Source organism: Silene latifolia, chromosome 2 (assembly GCF_048544455.1).
Source record: "Silene latifolia isolate original U9 population chromosome 2, ASM4854445v1, whole genome shotgun sequence".
NCBI lineage: Eukaryota > Viridiplantae > Streptophyta > Magnoliopsida > Caryophyllales > Caryophyllaceae > Silene > Silene latifolia.
The window spans coordinates 184,111,511-184,135,749 of NC_133527.1; the positions used below are offsets into that span (position 1 = coordinate 184,111,511).

Consider the following 24,239-nt stretch of genomic DNA (forward strand, 5'->3'; position numbering starts at 1 on the left):
GGTAATAAATAAAAATACCTTATAAGGCGGTTAATTAATGATATTTGATCCGTTTGTTAAAAAGTAAATAATTTTTACATAGTATTATTCTTCACTCCGTATAATACGGAGTATATTTCTGCTACCTAGTTGCATTAGGTAATGACCAAAAAGATCTACATATATATACATTAAATTTGATAGAAAATACGAAAAGAAATCATCTGCTCACTTTTGTATCTCATTTCCTATCCCATTATTTTTATCTTACAAGATATCATTTCTTAGAAAATAAATGATAGCCACTCTATTAAAACTGTTAATATGTCACAAGGAGAAATAATGAAACACTGAATAAAATTCAAAATGAAATAGTGACAGGCCAATCGATTTATTGTTATTGCTCGAATACTAGGAAATGAAAAGAGTACATTATGATCTATGATACAAAGGAAAATAATACATGATGCCACAAGGGACAAGAAGTAAAACCCAACTAGCTGAAAAATCACGTAACCCGAATTAAACAACACAAAGACAATAATAATTCTGATAATATAGAGACCCGTCTATTTATATTTATATTTAAAATCTATTATTATTATTATTATTATTATTATTATTTTTTAAATTGTGCCCTAAAAATACATGTTAAAAGTACTTTATCATTTCAATTTTAAATGATTTTTATCATAAAACTTTTCATTTAAGTATCCTTAACATGTGCCCGGCCTTAGGTACATTTTAGGTAGGATGCAGAATTAGAGTTCTTCGGGTAATGGCTGAAACTTGTGCTGAAGAACTGCAATATATTCTGGAGAAGTGACACCGCCGATAGTCATACTTGATTCGAAATTACCGGCGGACGTGAATCTGCTCATCTTTTCCGAGCTTCTTAGCGCGGTATATATAGAATTCCAGCGGCTGGAGAAATAACCCGGGGCTCTCACTTCAGTAAGAACCTGCATTATAATTTGAGTTTTTTTGTAAATAACCCCCATATATGTTCCTCTTTTTACAAATAACCCCCTTATATGTCCATTTTTTGTAATAACCACCTTAATTTCTACTTAATTCAAAAATTAACACCCAAACTAAATTACGATGACGATTTTTATAAAACACGATCTAATTACGACATTTCGACTTTAATTTAACTAAACTACCTAAACTACCCTTAATAATTACATTTACCCAACCCACACCCTACTTCACTCATTCAAATCATTCATCCCCAAATTCATCCCCAAATCAATTATCTTAGTTTATCTTAGTCGGAGTATGAAGATTCGGATTGGTCTATTGGATGGTTCGAGCCTCATGGCCATGATTTCTTGAGTGACGACGAGACTGATGATAGATTTAAGGCAGCAGAATTAAAATTCCCTTGTCTTATTGAATTTTAAGTAGCAGTAACAAGAGTTTGCTTTGGATATTGAGGTGGTAATTGCGAATTGGAATTGGAATACGCACAAAGCCTTTGAGGCTTCCTTTCGTATGTTTCCAAACAATCATTTTCACTCAAATTTTGTGTGTATTCATACAACAATGAGCTTGGTACTGACTTATATTTCAATAATCTTGAGTAATTCTGCACTTGTTCTTCTTCTTCGTCTTCTTCATGTTCTTCATTTCCTATATTACCTTTATATTGGGATTCTAAAAATGACTCCATTCTACAGAATTTAAGTACAAATTTGAAGTTGATGGATTGAGAAATTTTGGCCTAAAAAAGGCAAGTTACCCGAAGAAATTGTAATTTGGAGATGAATTTGGGGATGAATGAATGAATGATTTGAATGAGTGAGGGAGGAGGGTGTGGGTTGGGTGAGTGTAATCATTAAGGGTAGTTTAGGTAGTTTAAAGTCGAAATGTCGTAAATAGATCGTGTTTTATAAAAATTGTCATCGTAATTTAGTTTGGGTGTTAATTTTTGAATTAAGTAGAAATTAAGGTGGTTATTACAAAAAATGGACATATAAGGGGGTTATTTGTAAAAAGAGGAACATATATGGGGGTTATTTACAAAAAACTCTTATAATTTCATTATTAATATTAATTAGAACAAAAATTGAAAAGAGAAATCAAAATTTATTGTCGTTCTATAGCATGCATATATGAACCAAATATCACTAATAAAAGCGATATATAATGATGCTTAATTAATTACCGAGTTTTGAGAACCAGACCAAGGGCAGTTCCAAGCGACAAGGAAGTCGCGAGCAAGACCATTAATACCAGTGCCACGATAGACAACAGCACCAATGGAACCCTGAGGTAATACGGCCGGCTTGACATGGAGGAAGGAAATCCACTGGCCGTTTTCAAAAGAGCGAGGCGGTTCCATCTTAAAGATACTTCCACTCCAATTACGCCTCTCTACCTCCTCAAGTCGAGTGCCACTAGCATTGTAAATAAGGCAGTGTGCGCTAACACCATTCCCATATTCCGCCTTGAGCTGAAGTGCATGGGACAAGGCGTCCATGTTCTTTCCTCTTGATTGGATGTATCGAATCGCCTCCCGAGCAAGATCTACCTGGGTTACTGTTCTCCCTCTGTACCTTGGCAATGCTCTCACGTAAGCCATTGATACTTCAAGTCCAAAGGCCTCACTCATTTTTTTTATTAGTTGCACTTAGTTTATTACTACTCAACGCTTCCTTCCATATATATTTATAGAGTAGAGTAGATGCTTAAGTTGGTTAAGACGGATGTATTATGGACAATATGTCCCAGGTTCGAATCTTCCTCCCCTCTATTGTAATGCGACTAAGTGCGCGCGAAGGTACATATTACTGTTTAGGATTCGAAAAGAGCGAGAAAGTTGTTCTTATTACTCTCTCCGTCCCGGTAAAAAGTTATCTATTTCCGTTTTAAGGTAGTGTATTAGTCAATAGATATCTATTTTTACTTTTGATATATTTTTGTAGGCGTCATTCATTGTAAGTGGTGTTAGTGGTAGAGTATAAAATCGATCTTGGGACTCCAAATATGAACCATCGGTTTAAACTTTTGGTTGAGATGTTTTCTTGACATGGTATCAAAGCCATGTGAATAAAAGGTAACGGGTTTAAATCACAGTGCTCACAATTTCTAAAGTGTAATATTAAGCATCAGGTATGCGGATGCCTGTAGTTACATCCACATTTGAAGCCTAATGGATATTCGTGTAAGGGGCGTGTTAGAGTATAAAATCGATCTTGGGACTTCAACCATCAGCGTTTTTGGTTGAAATGGTTTTTGACAAGAATATAATAATGTGGGCTTTATATAATTTAGGAAGGGACACTACCTTCTCAAAAATAAATCATCACTAGTTCTCATGTAAAACTGTCTCCCACTAAATTTTGTCTAAATCAAGTACATCACCATTATAAACCAAAAAATAGCAAACCAAATCGTTTTAAAACGAGCACGGGTCAAAAGAATTCTTTTTCCCGTTTCACTAATTAATTAATAATATGTACTAAATAAAAAATACGTCAATATTTTCATTTTTAACATGAAAAATGGGTCAAATTTTCCGTTTTAATTTAGATGGGCATGGTTTTGACTAAAAGAATGGGTCAAATTTTTTATTTTTAACATGAAAAATGGGACACATGAATGTCCAACGCTTTCTAGGTGGTTTGAAAGTCGATGGCTTCAACTTATGTCACTCATTCGAAAGGATGAGATAGGTTAGTCCTATTCAAGATGATCAATCTAGTTTTCTTACATTATCAAAAAAAAAAAAAAAAAAAAAACTTGAAAAATGGGTCAAAATTTGTTTAATCTTTAGGGTCCTAATCTTTATAAGTTGAAGCACTTTTAAGCCGCCTGAGTAACAAGACAAAGTACATACTTAAATTTAGCTAACAAGAGGTCATACCGTATTACAACACTACTCGGAAAACTAATCCTAATATATCATTTACGGTAATTGCAAATAAAATTTATAATTCAGATTTAAAATAATCTTAAATACTATTTTATAACTCAACTTAATTGATCAATAAAATAAAATAAAATACTAAATATTTATATATTTTTTTATAATAACAAATTGTAAACAACATATCTTTGCAAATTTGCACAGGTTTAACACTAGCATGTGTTAAAGTATATTTATATACCGTATCTTTATGTGCTTTTCTTAACTCTTTTATTGTTGATTGTGGCCCAAATGTGTCGTTAATTTCTTTTCCATATTCATAGGCAGCGTATCCACCTTATCTTTAACCGTGAATTGTACCCCCTCAAGTCAGCCTATTGTTCCCTCTTTTCTCTTTTATGTTAGTCGGGTTTTATTCCCTTTTTTCTTATTTGAAAATCTTTACGTGGTCTAAATTTAATTACACGTGAAGTAGGGTGTTTTGTGTGGTTCAAAATTATTTATTACTTAATTTTTGTGTCAAAAAGAAATGGGAAAAATAGGATGACGATGAGGGAGTGTGGTAGTTTCTTATGGCAAAAGAAGTTTTAGCTGTATATATAAGAGTAACACATACCAAGAGCAAGAGACATCTAACATAGAATCAGATAAAGAAAAAAAAAAAAAAAAAAAAAAAAAACACGAAAGAAAAAGAAGATGGCGAATCCATTTGGCGCGGTGGTTGATAACTACTTGTTGGATAGAATCGCGATATACGCAGAAAGGGAAAAAACCCAAGAAGATCGAGCTCGAGAGGCCATGAATCTAAGAAACGATAATGGGAAAAGCACAAACGCTGATGAGTACGCGAAGCTCCTAAAGAGGGCGTTTGGGGACGGTGTGAGCACACATATTGTGGTGTACAATGCCACCGGTGACACTCTGCGTTTAGTCGCATATCGGGAGGTAACGGGCTTTATTGGTCGGACTCCCTACCCGTTGGTCATAGGTAATGGCCAGTGGGTCGCATTCCTTCATGTCAAGCCATCCTCTGTTAGGCTTGGCTCTACGGGTTTCCTTGTGTACCGTGGAAAGAATGCGTCTGGCCAAGAGCGTGATTGGCTTATAGGTTGGAATGTCCCGTGGAAGGCCTTCGGCACTCCTAATTCCACTGTATGTACTCTCAACTATTCATTTTATTAATTACTCTATATACTCTCTCTGCCCCGGTCATTTGTTATCATTTCTTATATTTGGGTGTACTTTCTATTTTAAGAATAAACTTGATGAACAATTTGATCATTTATACCCAATTTGTTTCACTTGTTATTTAGTAATTGGTCACTTCCTCTTTTTTTGGTCTTTGTGCTAAAATCAAAGGATAACAATTGACCGGGATGGAGGGAGTAATTTTTTACCCATTTCATGATTTTTTTTGGGTATATATTAGTATATTACTCCTGCACTATTGGTGTCCGATTCGCCCGAACTTCTTCTATTTAGTATTAAATTTATTTTCAATTAAATAAAACTAACTTAAAATTGCATAAAATTCCTGCCGTAATTATTGTTACTTTCACTATTGCCGCATTAATATTGATTATTTCACTACTCCCGTTGTTGTTTCTACCACTTTCACTAATCTCGCTGATAATATTGTTACTTTTACTATTCAAATGAGTGATTACTATCATATAACTATATCCAATGTTACTACAATTTTTTTCTTTATTAACGAAATTACTTTTACTACTTAGGCATGCAATTTTAAGAGGATTATGCATTAAATCAAAACGAAAAAATAAAGCAATATTATATATTATGGAATCTAATTAACTTGAATTATTTATAACCTATTAATTATATTTTTGTATGTTATCTATATATCTAATAAACTATAAAGTTTAATAAAATTGTATAGATTTTAAATTTAATACATAATTTTATGATGATAATAATTAATATCATAAGTGTGCATGTTTATACAAATTTATTATTTTATTTTAAAAAAATTGATCATCTTCTAATCTTCTATAAATATTTAGGAAAATTACCAAGCATCTTCTTTCTTTTAGTCTCCTTGAAATTGACCATCTTAATTAATTATTTTATTTTAAAGAAATTGACCTTAATTAATTATTTTATTTTAAGGAAATTGACCATGTTTTAGTCTCTTACAAATGTTTAGGAAAATTACCAAACTTCTATATAATTTAATTTTAACCCAAACTATATAATATTTGCATTGAGATCCCTTAATCTGGTCCATCATACGGTGCTATTGATTTAAAACTATATAGTATAATTAATTTATAAATTTTCTTTAATTACATTGAAGTCCCTTAGGTTCTGAATTTAATATATAATATTGATATTGATTGATTGATTGATGATACACTTGTTATAAACTCGATGAGAACAAGAGTTAGAGCATATTTGGCCTCAATTCTCAAAAATGAGTTGTTGTTTTTCAAGCTTAATTTTTGAAAAGTGTTTTTCAAAAACAGAAGCAACATATTGATGCTTCTATTTCTATGGGCAAAAATATGGATTTTTAACTTTTGAAATTTTTTTGTTTAACTTTTAGAAAATGATGTGTTTGGCCAAAAAGTGTTTTTGAGTCCAAAAACACTTTTACAAGTTAGGCCAAACACACACTTAGCACAAATAAGATTATACATCCAGTTGTACCATGAGCATTGTACACCCAAGGTATAAGAATCCGAGCTTATATGTATTCTTTCTGAGTTAATTCAAAATTCATGTTTTTAATATGTAAATGGATGAACTCAATACTTTCTAATAAAACTCATATTCTTTAACATAAAGCTCGAATAGTTTATCACAAAGCTCAGGTTGTACAATGTACAACATATACAACTGGTTGTATAGTTCATGAATTGCACACTTAGTACAAGTGGTAAAAGCTATTTTACTCCATCTATGAAGTTGGGGGTTCGATTCTCACCCTCACATAAGTGTGCTCATTGGAAATAATACCTCATAATACAATGGAACGTAAGAATTGGATTGTTTGATGAACTCGATTTTAACCTCGTGATTATTATGAAGTCGATTGTGAAGTTAATACTCTGTTGAAGAAAATGATGAATGGTAATGCTTGTGCAGGTTCTCTGTGATGTTGGCCAACTAGACAGTTTTCAAAAGAATTGGAATACACTTGGTGGGAAGTTAATAAATTCATCTAGGCGAGATCGAGTAAACAAGGATGGAGCGATAATAGATATTGACATTGGTACAACCACCTCCCCGTTCTGTCGTGCCATCCTCCAAACTCCTCATTCCTCTCTTCCGAGATCAGATGACCTCAATATGTTTGAATCGAAGGAGTTGGAGGAAAAAGAAAGGGAGGGAGGGTAGGGGATTTAAAATCCTTTGTTTGGATAACAAATGTGGGTGGAGGGAAATGGAGGAGGAGAGATTTGGAGGGATCTAATTTTCCTCCTCCAAACCTAATCAAAATCTCTTCATAATAGACAAGATTTGAAGGGAAATTGTGTATCCAAACACCCACACTTCATTCCCCCTCCCTTTCCCTTCCCTCCTTCCCCCTTCCCTCCCCTTCCCTTCTCTTCACTTTTGTTATCCAAACACACCTTAAAGCTCACTGAACACCACCAATGTCATCCCGCTACTTCGTCGTCTTCATCATCATCATCATTATTGTGTTATGTCTTTTGGTATTTTGTATCTATGTCGTTTTAAATGTCAGTACAAGTTTTTTTTTTACGATGAGGAAACCCGTATGCACTATCTTTAGTGCACAGTTGCACACTGGGTAAACCCCTGAGTGTATGTATCATGTATGGAATGATTAGCAGTCAAAATAAATTGTTCGTGAGATAATATACGAACATGTGATTTATATATATATATAGCTGATATAGGGATTTGCCGTCACTTCCCAATCAAAAACAATTTATAAAACCAAATAAAAGTAGTATTTATTCGGGTGTCGAACACGAAGATGGCGGGGGTTAGATACTAGGTTTGTTTAAGTCTTTAGTTTAGCCAAATAAAAATAAGATGTTGATTTATCTAAAACTAAGATGCAAACAAGTTAAATTAAACTAAATGGAATTGTATTCAATTGATGGAAGGCTAAGGTCTTTGGGTTCACAAAGGGAAATTAGGGGGAGAAACAAGGTCTAACAAGAGAAGGGTAATAATAGTGGTCAAGGGTTTAAGACTAATTTCTTAGTCACCTTAAGCTCCTCAATAAGTTGTCACTTGATCGAGATGAACTAGCTACAAATAAAGCATAAAGACTACCCAATAGCATGAGCACCAAGACGGATCGAATGCATCAAAGAGATGTTCTAACTTTCGTTAAAACTCATCTATAAGCACTTCTAAAACTATCTAATAGCACAATGCACCAAGGTAAGCCAAACATGTTAATGAAATGTCCAATTTTCATTGAGGCATTTCCACAAACACTTCAAATGCATTAAGAGTAGAAACCACATAATCACCCAATTCAAAAGGTTAACAACCCAAATTCATCCCCTTGATTACCCAAATTCCCCCTATGACCTTAGATAAGACTACTCACTCATGTTCATGGGTGAGAAATTAACAACAAATTGCAACAATAAACAAGTAAACATTGCAAACATGATAAAGACTAATACTTTTGATGAATAACAATTAAACAACATAAGAAATGTAAACAAATGAAAATAATGTAAATAAAAGATGAGAATTGTACCAACAAAGAGGAAAGTAGCAAGCTTGGAGAATAATGGAAGAATGAATTTCTTCAAATCTTCAAATACAACCCAAAATACTAAGACTAGGACTAAATCTAAACTAATTTGATGAGTAATTAAAGTCTAATTAAGGAAAGATTACAACTTTAATAAGAGGAAAATTGAGAGAGGAGAAATATTTTTCTAGGGTTCTACAAATATTTGAGAGAGAATAATCTAATCTAATTTCTATTCTAAATTGAAGGTAGTGTAATTGTAGTGTGGTGAGAGGGGTCTCTTTTATACTCCTCTAATAATAATATTAATTAACTAATAATTATAATAAGCTTACTAATAATAATAATTATATTTCTAATAATCTCCCATAAACACCCCAACACATACACGACTATAATTGAACTAAAGGGGGAAGGGGATGTCTGATACAACACAACAAGACAAAAGAAGAAGGAAAGGTAAAGCAACGGTCTGAAACACGCGCAAAAGGGGTGCACAGCCGGTCCACCGGCCGCCGGGTGTGTGACCGGCACAAAACCCACTGGAAAATTGAGGTGAAATTGATAGGATTTAGAGCCGGTGAGGGTGTCGGCAGACGGTTGACCGGCTGAGATCCATCTTGAGATTTGTTGCGGAATGGGGGCCGGTGAGGCGGCAGCCGGTGGGCCGGCTCAGAGAACGATTGTTTCTAATCCAATTAACTCAGTTTCGATCCCGAGTTCATGCTTGATGATGGCGGCTGTGAGATGGGTTGCTGCTGCTCGTGATGCATTGCAACGGAGATGCGGGTATGGTGGTTGTATGAATGACGAGTTGGTCGTTGATGGTGAGTTACGGTGGTGCTCGAGTTTGCAAGTGCGAAATGGTGATGCAGTAGGAGGAAATGGCGGAAATGGCCATGTTGATGCAGCTGGTGGTTTAATGGTGAAGTGATGCAGGGGATTGAAGGCAGAGGAGGTCGAAAACTGACTCGGGTTTTAATTCCGAGTTCGGAATTGAAGACGGGTTGCGATTGATTGATTATGGTGAATGGAGGTTATGAGTGAATGAATGGTAATGGCAGATGTCGGCTTTTTTATGGGCAGCTCGGGATGGTGCGTGAATGGTGATGAAGGTTTGTTAATGGAGGAGAGAGTGAATGAAAGTGGAAATGGTGAGGATGAAGTGTCAGGTTTGATGATGAATGAAAATTGCAGGGGAGTTGATGACGGGAGTGTGACTTTGGTAAAGTCATTTGGCCATTTGACTTTTCTTTAGGACACAATCACAAATATCTCCATTTCTTTACGATTTGACTTCGTCTTGACCCGTCGCTTTATTCAATATACGATTCCGTTCTTCTCAGCACCTACATGACAAAATAAAACCAAGCAGTATCAAATACTCGAGATACACCAATTATTCGAGATAAATGCAATAAAACTAATTACTTCTAATTAATTAACAAAATGAGCTTTTTAACATTTAAAGCACACAAAATCGAGTCAAATATAAGATAAAAGCATGGGTAAAATACAACTAAAATGCTACTTATCAAATCTCCCCACACTTAAACCTTACTCGTCCTCGAGTAAGCTCATTTAAACTAAACTGAGACCCTTAATATAAAAGACTAGCTAAATTAATAATATCCGTTGAGAGGCAATTAACGGGCCTTCTCCGTCCCTTCAACTCACACCAAAACACAATGAGGTATGCATTCCGATGCAAGGCAAGTGGGGGCTTGCGGAAAATTTTGACACATCCAACATTTAAGCACGAATCAACATATAAGATGCATCACAAAAAGCCAAACCGCTTTCCTCATCTAAGCGGCCGTTTTGCTTCAAAATTGAAAGGTCTAGGTTAGGTGAAACCGTCTCAAAACCTCAACGAGGTGCCAACTCCCTAAACGTGGCACAAGCAACCCAAATATGTTCACACAAGCCAAAGAAACAAATTATGAGGCGGGGAAAAGGGGAAGCAAGGCTAGTCCTCCAAGAATGACACGACACGCGCAAGATTCAACCAAAAGAGACCCATGGCTAAGGGGACTTAGACCATCGACAACCTCACGGATTTCACTCGTCACTCATTTAAAGACCGGGTGTTTTTGTACAAAAAGTAGCCAAACACTCTCCTACTACGACTCGTGAGAACGTGTCCGCAATCTAATGTGTAAAACAGTCCTACGTCCAAATGAGATGCAAAAAGTACAATGCACAAGCCATGAAATAAGGGTTGTAACGGGGCTAAGGAGTAGGACGAAACGGGATTGGTGCAAGCACCGTTTGGACATGTGGAGTTCAAATCAAGAATTGCCGACACATCACATCCATTTCTTATTGCAACACATGAGACACGTCTATGCCCTAACATAGCATGGATCACCAAAACTATGCAAAAATTGCATAAACCCAACTCAAATTGGAAAAACTTTGAAAGTACTCCTCTTATTTCAACAAATGGTAACGTCTACACCCTAACAAAAACTCGGTTTCTCAAGTCTTGCAAAAATTGTGTAAACCCGACTCATTTTGGAAAAACATCAAATTGCCCCTTTATTTAGCAACGGCTTTTTCTACCCCTTTTAATGGTGAGAAGGGGTGTTGCTTGCCTTTTTCTTTTCTTAACACGTATATATACAACACAACTAATTCTTTTTGGATTTTTCACAACTTTTTCACTTTTCTATTTTGTTTTTCATTTCTTTTTCAAAACCTCTTAATTATATACAATGCCAAATGCATACCAAGTTCCGAACCAAGTGGATATGTATACTATCCACCACTATGACCCAAATCACCTCCTACAACACTACTACAAAACCGACCAATTCTTGATCAAGGAAGGGTGGTTATGAGATGTAGCTATTTTAGTGAGTTTGCCAAATGAATAGGTTGAGGCTCAAAGGGGGTGAATCAAAAAGGGAGATAATGGAAGGGGCAAAACAAGGCAATTTGGCTATGTGAGGTTCATATGCATGTGGAAACAAATTTTATTTCATAACTTGTGCACAAAAAAATGAAATGCAAATCAAGGCCTAAGGACGGAATGACACACTTATGCGTCTAGACATAACACGTCTCGCGAGGAGACCTACTCACAATCCTAAGTGGGGGTCGGGTATGAATGCACCGACCCTAGGAGGCTCTAATCCTCACATTTGAGTAGTTAGGTCGAGGTCTAGATCTAGCCTACGGTCCTCTCGGTCTCACAAGGCGGCCAAAACTTGGTGGACATGCCCTTTTTCCATATGCTAACATGTGACACGGGTGTGAGCCATGGGGAGGGGGAAGGCACGGTCAAGACATAAATCATCATTGGGGTATCATAATCCCTCCCTAGACCACATTTTTCAAAAACATGTATTCACAAACTCAATGCAAACGCAAATTAAGCACAAACAAATATATACAAGACATAATGCATGCGGAAATTAAACAAACAAGAATTGAAACGTGCAACAAGTTTGACTAATCCTAGCAACACATAAGCAACACACACCAAGTTCCAAAATGGAACATCCTCATCAACATAGCCCATCCTCCTCCATATATCCAACAATATAAAGGAAAAGAATAGTAAAGGAGAAAGGGATAGGAAAGATTAAACCGAGCGGTCTTCTAGTCTCCTAATGCCTCAAATGTCCCGTATGTGCCTGCGCCACTTGTTAGACAAACATATATACAATGCAATATTTTTGTAATTTTTTTGAAATTTTTCAATTTTTAGGCATTTTTTTTGAATTTATCAAATTAACAAGCAAATATATATACAAATATAAACAATATGCACAAAGTGGATATTTCTCTCCCCACACTTGAAATTTACATTGTCCTCAATGGAACAAAGTATAGGGAGAGAATAGGAAAAATAAACAACATATTTTTGGTAGATTTTGAATTTTTCGAAAGTAAAGAACATGTTTTTGGATTTTTTTTTTTTTTTTTTTTTTTTTGAATTTTTGAAAATAAATAACATGTTTTTGGATTTTTAAAATGATGGAATTTCCTCCCCACACTTATTTATTTACATATTTCCAATGGAAATAAATGTGTGGAGGAAATTCGGAAATGAAATACACGTTTTTGGTGATTTTTGATTTTTCAAATTTTTAGTGATTTTCAAATAAATATGCAATGCATGATCTAATCTATATGAGGAATTGAAATATGATGCAAGCTATACTATATGAATGCAAAGAGAGCTAATTTATATTAGCTCCTTTTCGAATCATGTCACTAAATGCAAAATGCGGTAAAAACTTAATTAAAGAGGAGAAGAATATATACATTGCGGTGGTTCTTAAGTAACTCCACCAAACCTCTTCATTCAAAAAATTCATTCAACCGGGATCAATATCCCGAGATCCCACCAACCTTCTACCTTCAATACAAGGATCAACAACACATGAACCCTTGTTCTTCATCATCAAAGCATGCAACTTACTCATGGCATCTTGAATCTCTTGCCATTTTCGGTTCATTTCTTCTTCAAACTTTTCCTTAGTCTCTTTGTCAACATTAGGGTCACATACCCTCTTTCCTTTCGATCTCTTCCTCCATCTTTTTGGTTTCTTCTTTCCAATTCTTGGTTTTGAATTTGGAGGGGCATTGGTGCTAGAATTGAACTCGGTTTCCCAAGTCTTGCCCATTTCCCCACACTTATCTTTAGCATTCACTTCTTCTTCAAGGAACTTATCCGGTGGCTCATCATTAACTTTCGGCTCACAAGAAATTAAGAGCTCCATGTTCTCATCTTCATTCTCATGGAGTTCTAATGTTTCCACGGCAAACGTGTTTTGAACCACGGTTTTATTTGAAGCATGTGGTAGCTTGAATTTAACTTTTTCCTTCCCAATTTTGAATGACAATTGTCCCTCTTTGACATCTATTACGGCTCCTCCCGTGGCCAAGAATGGCCTACCAAGAATGACACGAGAGCGTCTTCCCATAGGGATGTCCAATACAACAAAATCGGTAGGAATTGAAAGCTTACCAACTTGAACCATGATATCCTTGAGAATCCCATTTGGAGATTTGATTGTTCCATCGGCAAGTTTTATTGTAATGGAAGTGTGGGTTAGGCTTGAAATATTCAACCTCTTCACAAGGGCAAGTGGTATGACACTCACACTTGCCCCTAAGTCACACAAAGCACTATCCACCTTTTGGTCACCAACGGTACAAGGAATTGAGAAACTCCCGGGGTCATCAAGTTTGATGGGGATTTCTTTAGACTTGACCATATTTCACTTCTCACTTGAGAAATCAAGCTCATAAGCACTAATGTCCACTCTTCTAGAAATGACTTCTTCTTGCTTGGCCAAAGAGTGTTCTTCCATCATGACCATCTCTTCCTTTTCCGGGTTCTCCTCAACTTCTACCATCACATTTGGTGCTTTCACAATTTCCTCAAGCACAAATTCTTCACTCATAATGGTTGGTGCAGTCATAACCATCTCTCCCTTATCCGGGTCGACTTCAACATCCAAGCTTGTACCATGAATTGTCATTATTTGTTCAAGCACATAGTCTTCTATGCTCTCTTTTTCGGACTCATGGTCAACTTCTTGGAATGTTTCCATAGCCATGGAAAAGGGAGTAGTGTAAGATAACTCATCTTTACTTGACAAATCAAATGACTCTTCTTTTTCCTCTTCAACTCCAACCATGATAGCATTAACTTCCTTTGCCTTCATAGGGTCTCTTGGATTTTGCCCTTGTCTTAGAAATACACCCGGTGGTTTTTGAGAACTCATGAGAGCTTGGGAAGCCACTTTAGCTTCAAGGCTCTTGATTTGTTGTTGGGTATTACTTGCCAAATCCCCTATCAACTTCACCAAGTTTTCATATTTATCATCTCCCATGGTATTGCTTGCTTGAGGTGGTGGCTCTTGGTTGAAAGGTTGGTTGGAAATTGGAAGAGAAAAGCCATATCCTTGATCTTTAAAGTTGGAATTTTGGTTGTTCCCTTGGTACCCTTGATTGAACCCTTGATTTTGCCCTTGGTTGTACCTTTGATTATTGTTGTATCCTTGATTGAACCCATTGTTGTTGTTCCATTGATTGAATCCTTGGCCAAATCCTTGGTTAGCTTGGTTTCCTTGACTTCCTTGGTAAAAGTTTTGATTACCTTGGTTCCCTTGGTTACCCCTATAATCTTGGTATGCTTGAAATTGGTTGACAAAGTTTTGGTTGGATCCTTGGTTGTTGTTGAATGGGGGTCTAGGTGGACGGTTGGAAAAATTGTTAAATGCTTGGAAAGCATTCACCTCTTGCACATTGTTCCCATCAAAGTTGTTGTAATTGTTGGCACACAAGTCATATGTGTGACCACTTCCTCCACAAAGTTCACAACTTGAGACTTGAGCCACTTCCTCCATGGGTGCCCCATGTGAGGTTGCGGCTTGGTGCACTTGATTTCTTTGAAACTTCTCAAATTGTTTTGTGAGTAAGTCGAGCTTGGCATTTGTCTCGGAGTTGGAGGAGTTTTCCTTAGGAAACTTCCCATTCCTTCTTAGCATGTTTCCTCTAGAACCATAGTTTGCTTCCGAATCTACCATTTTCTTGATCAATGCCGTGCCCTCTTCATCACTCAAGTGATCAAATCCTCCCCCCGCGGAGGCATTTACCATCTCCTTAGTCCTCGGTATCAAAGTTTGGAAGAATGTTTGAGTGATGTACCATTCCGGTATTCCATGGTGGGGGCAACTTGCTATCAAGTCTTGATAACGGTCCCAAGCTTCACCCAAAGACTCCCCATCCTCTTGTTGAAATGTATGAATCTCATTACGGAGCATCGCGGTCTTTGAGGAAGGGTAATATTTGGCCATGAATGATTTAGCCAAGGCATCCCAAGTAGTGAAAGTATCCGGTGGGTGAATGTTCAACCATCGGTCCGCTTTGCCCGTCAATGAAAATGGAAACAACATCATTCTCAAGGTGTCCTCGGACACCCCATTCTTTTTCATCATTGAAACCTTCCTCTTAAACTTCCGGAGGTGAGCATGGGCATCCTCTTCAATATGCCCCCCGAACAAATCCTTCTCAATCAACCCGACTTGGGCGGGATGCATCTCAAAGTTGTTGGGAGCCAATGTGCCAAAATTAATTGGGTCACAAGCATCATTGTGGTTAGGACGGTTATGGTCACGTAAAGCCATTAGTGGTGGTGGTGGTGGATTTGGTATATGAGAAGGTGGTGTTTGAGGTGGGCTATTTGGAAATTGGAAGTTGTGAAATGGATTTTCTAATGAAGGCTCAATTGTGATGTTTGGTTGTTGTTGAGTTGTGTTTTCAAGGAGAGGTTGGATGGGTGGATTTGCTTGGTTTATGGTTGCTTGAGAAGAGGTTATAACCCTTGCAATGGTCCTATTCCTTAAGGCTCTAAAAAGCCTTTCGGGGTCGGAGTCAAAGAGCAAAGCTTGGTGGTTCCTCCTAGGCATACAACTTGTCAAACCGTTAGACTCCTAGTGCTTTTACACACTAGGGTAAGGCAAAAATCACACACACTCTACAAGAAGCACACAAACTACACAAACAAGCAAACAACAAGTAACTAAGACTAAGCCTAAGACTCTAACTAACTAAGCATAACCTAACGCCATCCCCGGCAATGGCGCCATTTTGATATAGGGATTTGCCGTCACTTCCCAATCAAAAACAATTTATAAAACCAAATAAAAGTAGTATTTATTCGGGTGTCGAACACGAAGATGGCGGGGGTTAGATACTAGGTTTGTTTAAGTCTTTAGTTTAGCCAAATAAAAATAAGATGTTGATTTATCTAAAACTAAGATGCAAACAAGTTAAATTAAACTAAATGGAATTGTATTCAATTGATGGAAGGCTAAGGTCTTTGGGTTCACAAAGGGAAATTAGGGGGAGAAACAAGGTCTAACAAGAGAAGGGTAATAATAGTGGTCAAGGGTTTAAGACTAATTTCTTAGTCACCTTAAGCTCCTCAATAAGTTGTCACTTGATCGAGATGAACTAGCTACAAATAAAGCATAAAGACTACCCAATAGCATGAGCACCAAGACGGATCGAATGCATCAAAGAGATGTTCTAACTTTCGTTAAAACTCATCTATAAGCACTTCTAAAACTATCTAATAGCACAATGCACCAAGGTAAGCCAAACATGTTAATGAAATGTCCAATTTTCATTGAGGCATTTCCACAAACACTTCAAATGCATTAAGAGTAGAAACCACATAATCACCCAATTCAAAAGGTTAACAACCCAAATTCATCCCCTTGATTACCCAAATTCCCCCTATGACCTTAGATAAGACTACTCACTCATGTTCATGGGTGAGAAATTAACAACAAATTGCAACAATAAACAAGTAAACATTGCAAACATGATAAAGACTAATACTTTTGATGAATAACAATTAAACAACATAAGAAATGTAAACAAATGAAAATAATGTAAATAAAAGATGAGAATTGTACCAACAAAGAGGAAAGTAGCAAGCTTGGAGAATAATGGAAGAATGAATTTCTTCAAATCTTCAAATACAACCCAAAATACTAAGACTAGGACTAAATCTAAACTAATTTGATGAGTAATTAAAGTCTAATTAAGGAAAGATTACAACTTTAATAAGAGGAAAATTGAGAGAGGAGAAATATTTTTCTAGGGTTCTACAAATATTTGAGAGAGAATAATCTAATCTAATTTCTATTCTAAATTGAAGGTAGTGTAATTGTAGTGTGGTGAGAGGGGTCTCTTTTATACTCCTCTAATAATAATATTAATTAACTAATAATTATAATAAGCTTACTAATAATAATAATTATATTTCTAATAATCTCCCATAAACACCCCAACACATACACGACTATAATTGAACTAAAGGGGGAAGGGGATGTCTGATACAACACAACAAGACAAAAGAAGAAGGAAAGGTAAAGCAACGATCCGAAACACGCGCAAAGGGTGTGCACGGCCGGTCCACCGGCCGCCGGGTGTGTGTGACCGGCACAAAACCCTTTGGAAAATTGAGGTGAAATTGATAGGATTTAGAGCCGGTGAGGGTGTCGGCAGACGGTTGACCGGCTGAGATCCATCTTGAGATTTGTTGCGGAATGGGGGCCGGTGAGGCGGCAGCCGGTGGGCCGGCTCAGAGAACGATTGTTTCTAATCCAATTAACTCGTTTCGATCCCGAGTTCATGCTTGATGATGGCGGTTTGTGAGATGGGTTCTTCTTTGCTCGTGATGCATTGCAACGGAGATGCGGGTATGGTGGTTGTATGAATGACGAGTTGGTCGTTGATGGTGAGTTACGGTGGTGCTCGAGTTTGCAAGTGCGAAATGGTGATGCGAAGAGGAGGAAATGGCGGAAATGGCCATGTTGATGCGGTTGGTGGTTTAATGGTGAAGTGATGCGGGGATTGAAGGCGAGAGGAGGTCGAAAATCGGCTCGGGTTTTAATTCGAGTTCGGAATTGAAGACGGGTTGCGATTGATTGATTATGGTGAATGGAGGTTATGAGTGAATGAATGGTAATGGCAGATGTCGGCTTTTTTATGGGCAGCTCGGGATGGTGCGTGAATGGTGATGAAGGTTTGTTAATGGAGGAGAGAGTGAATGAAAGTGGAAATGGTGAGGATGAAGTGTCAGGTTTGATGATGAATGAAAATTGCAGGGGAGTTGATGACGGGAGTGTGACTTTGGTAAAGTCATTTGGCCATTTGACTTTTCTTTAGGACACAATCACAAATATCTCCATTTCTTTACGATTTGACTTCGTCTTGACCCGTCGCTTTATTCAATATACGATTCCGTTCTTCTCAGCACCTACATGACAAAATAAAACCAAGCAGTATCAAATACTCGAGATACACCAATTATTCGAGATAAATGCAATAAAACTAATTACTTCTAATTAATTAACAAAATGAGCTTTTTAACATTTAAAGCACACAAAATCGAGTCAAATATAAGATAAAAGCATGGGTAAAATACAACTAAAATGCTACTTATCAATAGCTTATTATGTAATATTTCGGTTGAAAACTTTGTCGATGACTCCTTTTATATAGGCGGTTGGAAATATCTTTCAACTCCCGGTCACATTGATAAAAAAGAAAACACTAGTTTCATACCTTTAACAAATACACAAAAATTAAGAACAAGAGTTAACTTGAGTGATAAGAGCTTTTGTATACCAAGCGTGAGATTGGGGGTTTAGGATTTCTGTTTTTACCATACTCGTCCAACATAAACACATCAAATATTATTAGTAATAAAGTGTTCCGAAAATCAAATTTTAGGAGGGGGAAATGATAAATCAAAATACAATTATACTCAAATTGAGAATCATCGGCTCACTTACACAAATTATCATTTGTGACTAATAATATCCGTTATAAGTTTGTGGCAGTTCAATAAAACCAACATGCAAGGAGGCCCAGACCCTGTTCAATTCGGTTCACCGAACTGGGGCCCAATGGGTTTGGGGGCCTCATCTAGGAAGAGTTATTGTTTAAGTATATAATTACGTTCTATGATGTTAATAAGCATTCTTATGACATAGTGGTAATGGGCCTAATAGCAAACAACAAAGAAAGCCTACCTAGGTCATAGGCTTGATTCATCATGTTGTCATTTTACATCATTATTTTTGGGGTTTTTTTTTTTTTTGTATTTCCATTTTCCGCTTTACATCAATTATTTTTGGGATTTTTTGTTGTATTTTCATTTTCCGCCTTGATCTCGTACATAACAATAGGCTCGTAAACTAATTGACAGTTGATGAATGATGACTCAGTTAACTAATTAATTAATTTTTTTTTTTTCAATAATTAGCTTTAATTAATTATTTTAGTTTCTTTCTTCTTCTTTTTTAATCTCTTGTTAATTTTGACTTCGTAAATTTTAAAAGTTCATTTGTATGAAGTATCCCCTCAATATTTAAAAGCAATCCACCATTTTAGTGTAAGTGACTCTAGATAATTTTGTCGCTTTAAAAAAAATGTTGGTCTTAATTATTTATGACCGTCTTAACCTGAAACCTCTAACTCCCTTGTTTTCCTACTACTTCTAATTTAATCGAGTGTGAAAATAGTCTATAAATTAAGACGGTCTTAAATAAGAATGGTGTTATATGCATGTTATTATCAATGATGCACGTACCATACTAATTTTTTTATTGCGGCCTTATTTTTCAAATTACTTTACTCCTAGAAGTAAAAATATAAATACGCTAATTGGAAGAAATAGAGAGAATATTTGTTTTTACAAGAAAAAAAATAATATAACTAAAGTTTTATGATTAAAATCGAATCATTAACGCGATTAACTTTATATTTATAGTATTTGAAATTTTGAATATTACGCCTCCTCATATATTAAAGGTCTCATATTTTCTTATGACTATAAAAAATACGAGGCGATCATCGTAGGGGCCTCCACCTAATATTTGGAAAAGGGCCTCCAAATCTAATGGGTCGCCCCTGCCAACATGGGTAGATAAAGACGAATTATTTATGACTCTCTAAACACACTAATTTTTGTCTTGGAAAATATGAACGTTCAAATGAAATGGAAAAAAGGACGAAAATTTCTTTTTAGAATCCAAAATAATGAGCATAGCAGTGCTCCCAAAATCACAAGTACCACCTAAAATCTGTGCCCTTTACCAAAAACTATGGACATAGGAAACATGGTCATAAGATCATTGCATGGGTCACCAACGTGTTGGGCACGTAACATGGTCCATTGGGCTTAACCGGATCACAATCCGTCCCTCCACCACAAGTATAGTCCTTAGCCCACTGCAAAAGTGGGTCAAGAATCGTGGGTCTAGCAACACACCAAGCCGAACCCGGGTTATGTGTTGGGTATCCTCTAGGTCCTAATGTGGACTTCGGTGGGATGGGCTTAGTTGGCCCATAATGAGGGGATGTAATCAAGTTTGGATTATATGGGCCAGATCCGTATATTGGTGGGTGAGAAATCCTAGGATTTCCGGTTGATGGGTTTGGAGATGGCGTAGTTAGTGGTGGTTTGGTAATTATAGGTGAAGGTGCAAGTAAAGAATGAGTAATCATGATTAAAAGACGGTGATTCGAAACAGGGGAGATTTTCGGGGGTGTATGGAGTTCACCTTCTTATCGCTAAACCAAGCTGTTCGACCAACACGAATCTATCTATTACTCACCAAAAAAAGCTTTTTCATCAACCTTGCAACACCTCCTAGCCCATACACAAGAATTTTGTGTCGAAGTCCTGTCTTAAAACCCTTGAAAATCGTACCTCAAGGTGCCCAGTTAAAGCTGTTTTCAAAGTTATTCAAGTTGTTGTCAAAAACGGGTATGTTGAAGTCTAAAATATTATTATTATTATTATTATTATTATTATTATTATTAAGTTGGGTAAGGGTCGATTTAATAAGGGTCATTTATTTAAGCTTGTACCTCTTTTAATAATTTTTTGCGGAAAAAACACCCATTACGTACCTCCTTCCCATTACGTACCTTCACCCCTTACTCTATATATCTGATTTCCGGATGCTCGATTTCAAGTGGTTGCAAGAGTCATTCCATTTAGAGTTTTGGGATGAATCTAATAGTTTCAATCATTTTAAATCAAGTTTGTTTTGTGCTCTTTTGACTAGAGTGTGAATTAGATTCGAACGGGTCCAAACTTCCACAAAACTAAACTTCCACAAAGTTTTGTGGCGAATCCTCTAAATATTTATTCCGATACGTGACACTTACCTCAAGTCGTAATATTCAAATATCGATGCCAAGTCAGCGTGGCGTGTCCATATCTATCATCTTCCTTAATTAAGCCACGTAAACAAGGCAGAATAGGAAAAACACTACTTGCGCCACTTAGAACAAACTGTGCCACTTTCAAGCTACTTAAGTGTGTAGACTAAACTTGGCAAAATTGATCCGATTTGAACATGCCAATCCAATAAGGCTAATCCGAGATCCGAAAGTAACTCCAAACTGTCTAATATAGTTATGACTCAAAACCCGAATTAACCTGATCCGAGCCAAACTTTAATTGGTCTAATATTAAGCCGGCCCAAAATCACCCGACCGTAATCCAAAATTATCTGAAGCGACACATGATGACCCGATGTTACAAGCATTAAATCAAAATATTATATGCATCAAAATGAAAGGTTCATTAGTTACAAGTCCGTCTTACAGCGTTACATAACAACAAATAAACTAATTGTGCAAGATACTCTTTGTTAGTCACTTTAATACTAATTAAAGTAAGGGCATTACCATCTCGGTTCCCCGAATTAATGTATATCAAATAGACCATAAAAAAATATTCAATAATTGGATTCTTACTGTTTATACAAAACATAACCACAAAGGGATACAAACCGAAACTACCTAAAAGAACAACTAAAGTATAAGTGACAGCGACAGCTAGCTAGACAACGTGATGACTCGGTCCCATCCATATCCCGCAAATAACATCAACATCTAATACCTGCTATATTAACTGCTCATCATCCCCAAATGGATCACCACAGTTTTGAAAATAATAAACGGGGTCAGTCAACTGTATAATCAAATTAAGAAATCATACACAGGCCAGTATACAATACAATTCAATTGTCGCAACCATCCTCCAAACTCCAATAAAAACCAGTAACCGACTACACACCAAAGTGTGTAGCCCTACCAGGTTACCCATCGCAACAGGTAACCCACACCGCTAGTGGGAGACCGCAGCCTTACCCACCTAAGCCCCGCTCATCGCAACGAGCGAACCCAAATCATTAATGTGCACATCCTCCTTGTCATGGGAGCCACAAGGGGCGAACTTGTGTGTGAAGACCATCTCCCGAAAATGGCTTCACCAACAGTTACCAATAACCATATCAGAATCAACCACAATCAGAATAATAATACCAATCAATCAATGCAAATACCGTCTTATAAACAATAATGCAATCAACTGAGTAAGGAAACCCTGCCTTTCCAGAAATTCATAGAACGCATCAATCACACCACATCAAGCATGACTCCATATCGTATCCTACAACAACAATCGTACCCTATCACTAAGCTATTTAAGATCTACTACAAAATAGACAATTAATCACAAACTCACCTTGAAGAAAAACCGGTACCGGTGGCGACGACAAACTCGACTCGATGACTCATGCATAGACCGTCTCCCTTCCCGGATTAGTGTTCTTACCCAAGATATGTAGAGTGAGATGAGAGAATAAGGAGAGAGAGAGAGAGAAAAAAAAGTTTAGGTTTTAGAAATGATAAAATGAACCGCCCAAAAGATTTATGTTCTGGTCACCGCGTTTTATAATAAAACGTTGTCAGACGAGGTACTCGGTCGAGTATGGACATACTCGGTCGAGTACGCCCCGAGTACCCAAGATACTCGGCTGAGTGGCTCTTACTAGGTCGAGTATCGAGTCACGATGACTGCATAGTCTTCCTTACGGTGTGCCTCCCAAGGTCAATGGTCAGTCAACGTATCTCTAAATAGGGTGGGTATTACAAAAGTATTTTACCACTAACTCATAAATGAGTCAACACAAAATGACCCATACTCGAAAATGTCCTGATTCAACTAAACCTGACCGAAGTGGCCCCAAAATGGAAATGACTCGATAACGTACCCAAAACTGACCCACAACCCGAAATGACTCAACTAGTCCCGACCCTATCCAACATGTGTGACAGACACGAAAAAACTAGAGCCAAATTGACCTAGCCGAAACCCGACCTAATTGACCTATTTACCACCTCTAAACTCGAAACCAAGTGGTTTCACTATATTTTCTATTATAAATAGAGATCTCGAATCACTCATTCAAGATACAGAGAAGTCGAATTGTCCTCTCCTCCCCGCTCCCCTCTTTCGAAACTCATTCCTAATTTCTCAATACTACGTGTTTGTTCTTCCGACCACCTCTCGTGTTGGGGTGAGTATCCGTCCAAAACTGAACCAGACCAGACTAGACAGGAGACCGAAAAAGAATTTTAGGTGGACCAAAACCCGACCCTAAATATTCGGTCTTGGACCGTATCGAACCCGTATTTTTTAGTCTAGTTCGGTCTTGGGACGAAATTAATAATTTTTCATTTTTAAGTTTATGAAAATGAAAACTTAATTTCATCAAATCAATCATCTAGTTGATTAAAGTATTTTTTACATTAATTACAATAATAGTGTTTTGAAGATAAAAATTTGATTACTTTATAAAGTAGCGAAAATTAGGCCATGTTCTTTTGGGTGAAACGAATCGATACGAATCGAATCGAACTTATAGCATCGAATCGAATCGAATCGAACTTATAGGATCTCGAGCAGATCTAAACTTATAGGATACGAATCGAATCGAATCGAATCGAACTTATAGGATCGAATCGAATCGAACTTATAAAATCGAATCGAATCGAACTTATAAGATCTGAACTTTTCTGAACTGAACTTATAGAAGCCGAACTTAACTTTATTTTATTTTATTTTATTTTATTTAACTTAACTATTATTATTATTATTATTATTATTATTATTATTATTATTATTATTATTATTATTATTATTATTATTATTATTATTATTATTATTATTACTATTACTATTACTATTACTATTATTATTATTATTATTATTATTATTATTATTACTGCTGCTACTACTACTACTACTACTACTACCTACCAAGAGAGAACATTGAT

At 36.5% G+C, this 24,239-nt stretch overlaps 2 protein-coding genes and 1 non-coding gene across 3 annotated transcripts; 2 read left to right on the forward strand and 1 right to left on the reverse strand.

Annotated features, from left to right (window-relative positions):
- Positions 1–319: 319 nt before the first annotated feature.
- On the reverse strand, positions 320–2,711 carry LOC141631562 (23 kDa jasmonate-induced protein-like). Its single transcript, XM_074444220.1, has 2 exons — positions 2,150–2,711; positions 320–941 (listed from the first exon to the last, which is right to left on the reverse strand). Exons 1-2 carry the CDS (start codon positions 2,594–2,596, stop codon positions 741–743), a joined length of 648 nt encoding a protein of 215 aa, XP_074300321.1. The 5' UTR covers positions 2,597–2,711; the 3' UTR covers positions 320–740.
- Positions 2,712–4,386: 1,675 nt separating this feature from the next.
- On the forward strand, positions 4,387–7,722 carry LOC141643655 (23 kDa jasmonate-induced protein-like). The gene is made up of 2 exons (XM_074452897.1): positions 4,387–5,005; positions 6,962–7,722. The coding sequence occupies exons 1-2, from the start codon at positions 4,550–4,552 to the stop codon at positions 7,211–7,213; spliced, it is 708 nt and encodes a 235-aa protein (XP_074308998.1). The 5' UTR covers positions 4,387–4,549; the 3' UTR covers positions 7,214–7,722.
- Positions 7,723–15,239: 7,517 nt separating this feature from the next.
- On the forward strand, positions 15,240–15,346 carry LOC141644810 (small nucleolar RNA R71). Its single transcript, XR_012544416.1, has one exon. It is a non-coding gene; the product is annotated as a small nucleolar RNA R71 (small nucleolar RNA).
- Positions 15,347–24,239: the final 8,893 nt, after the last annotated feature.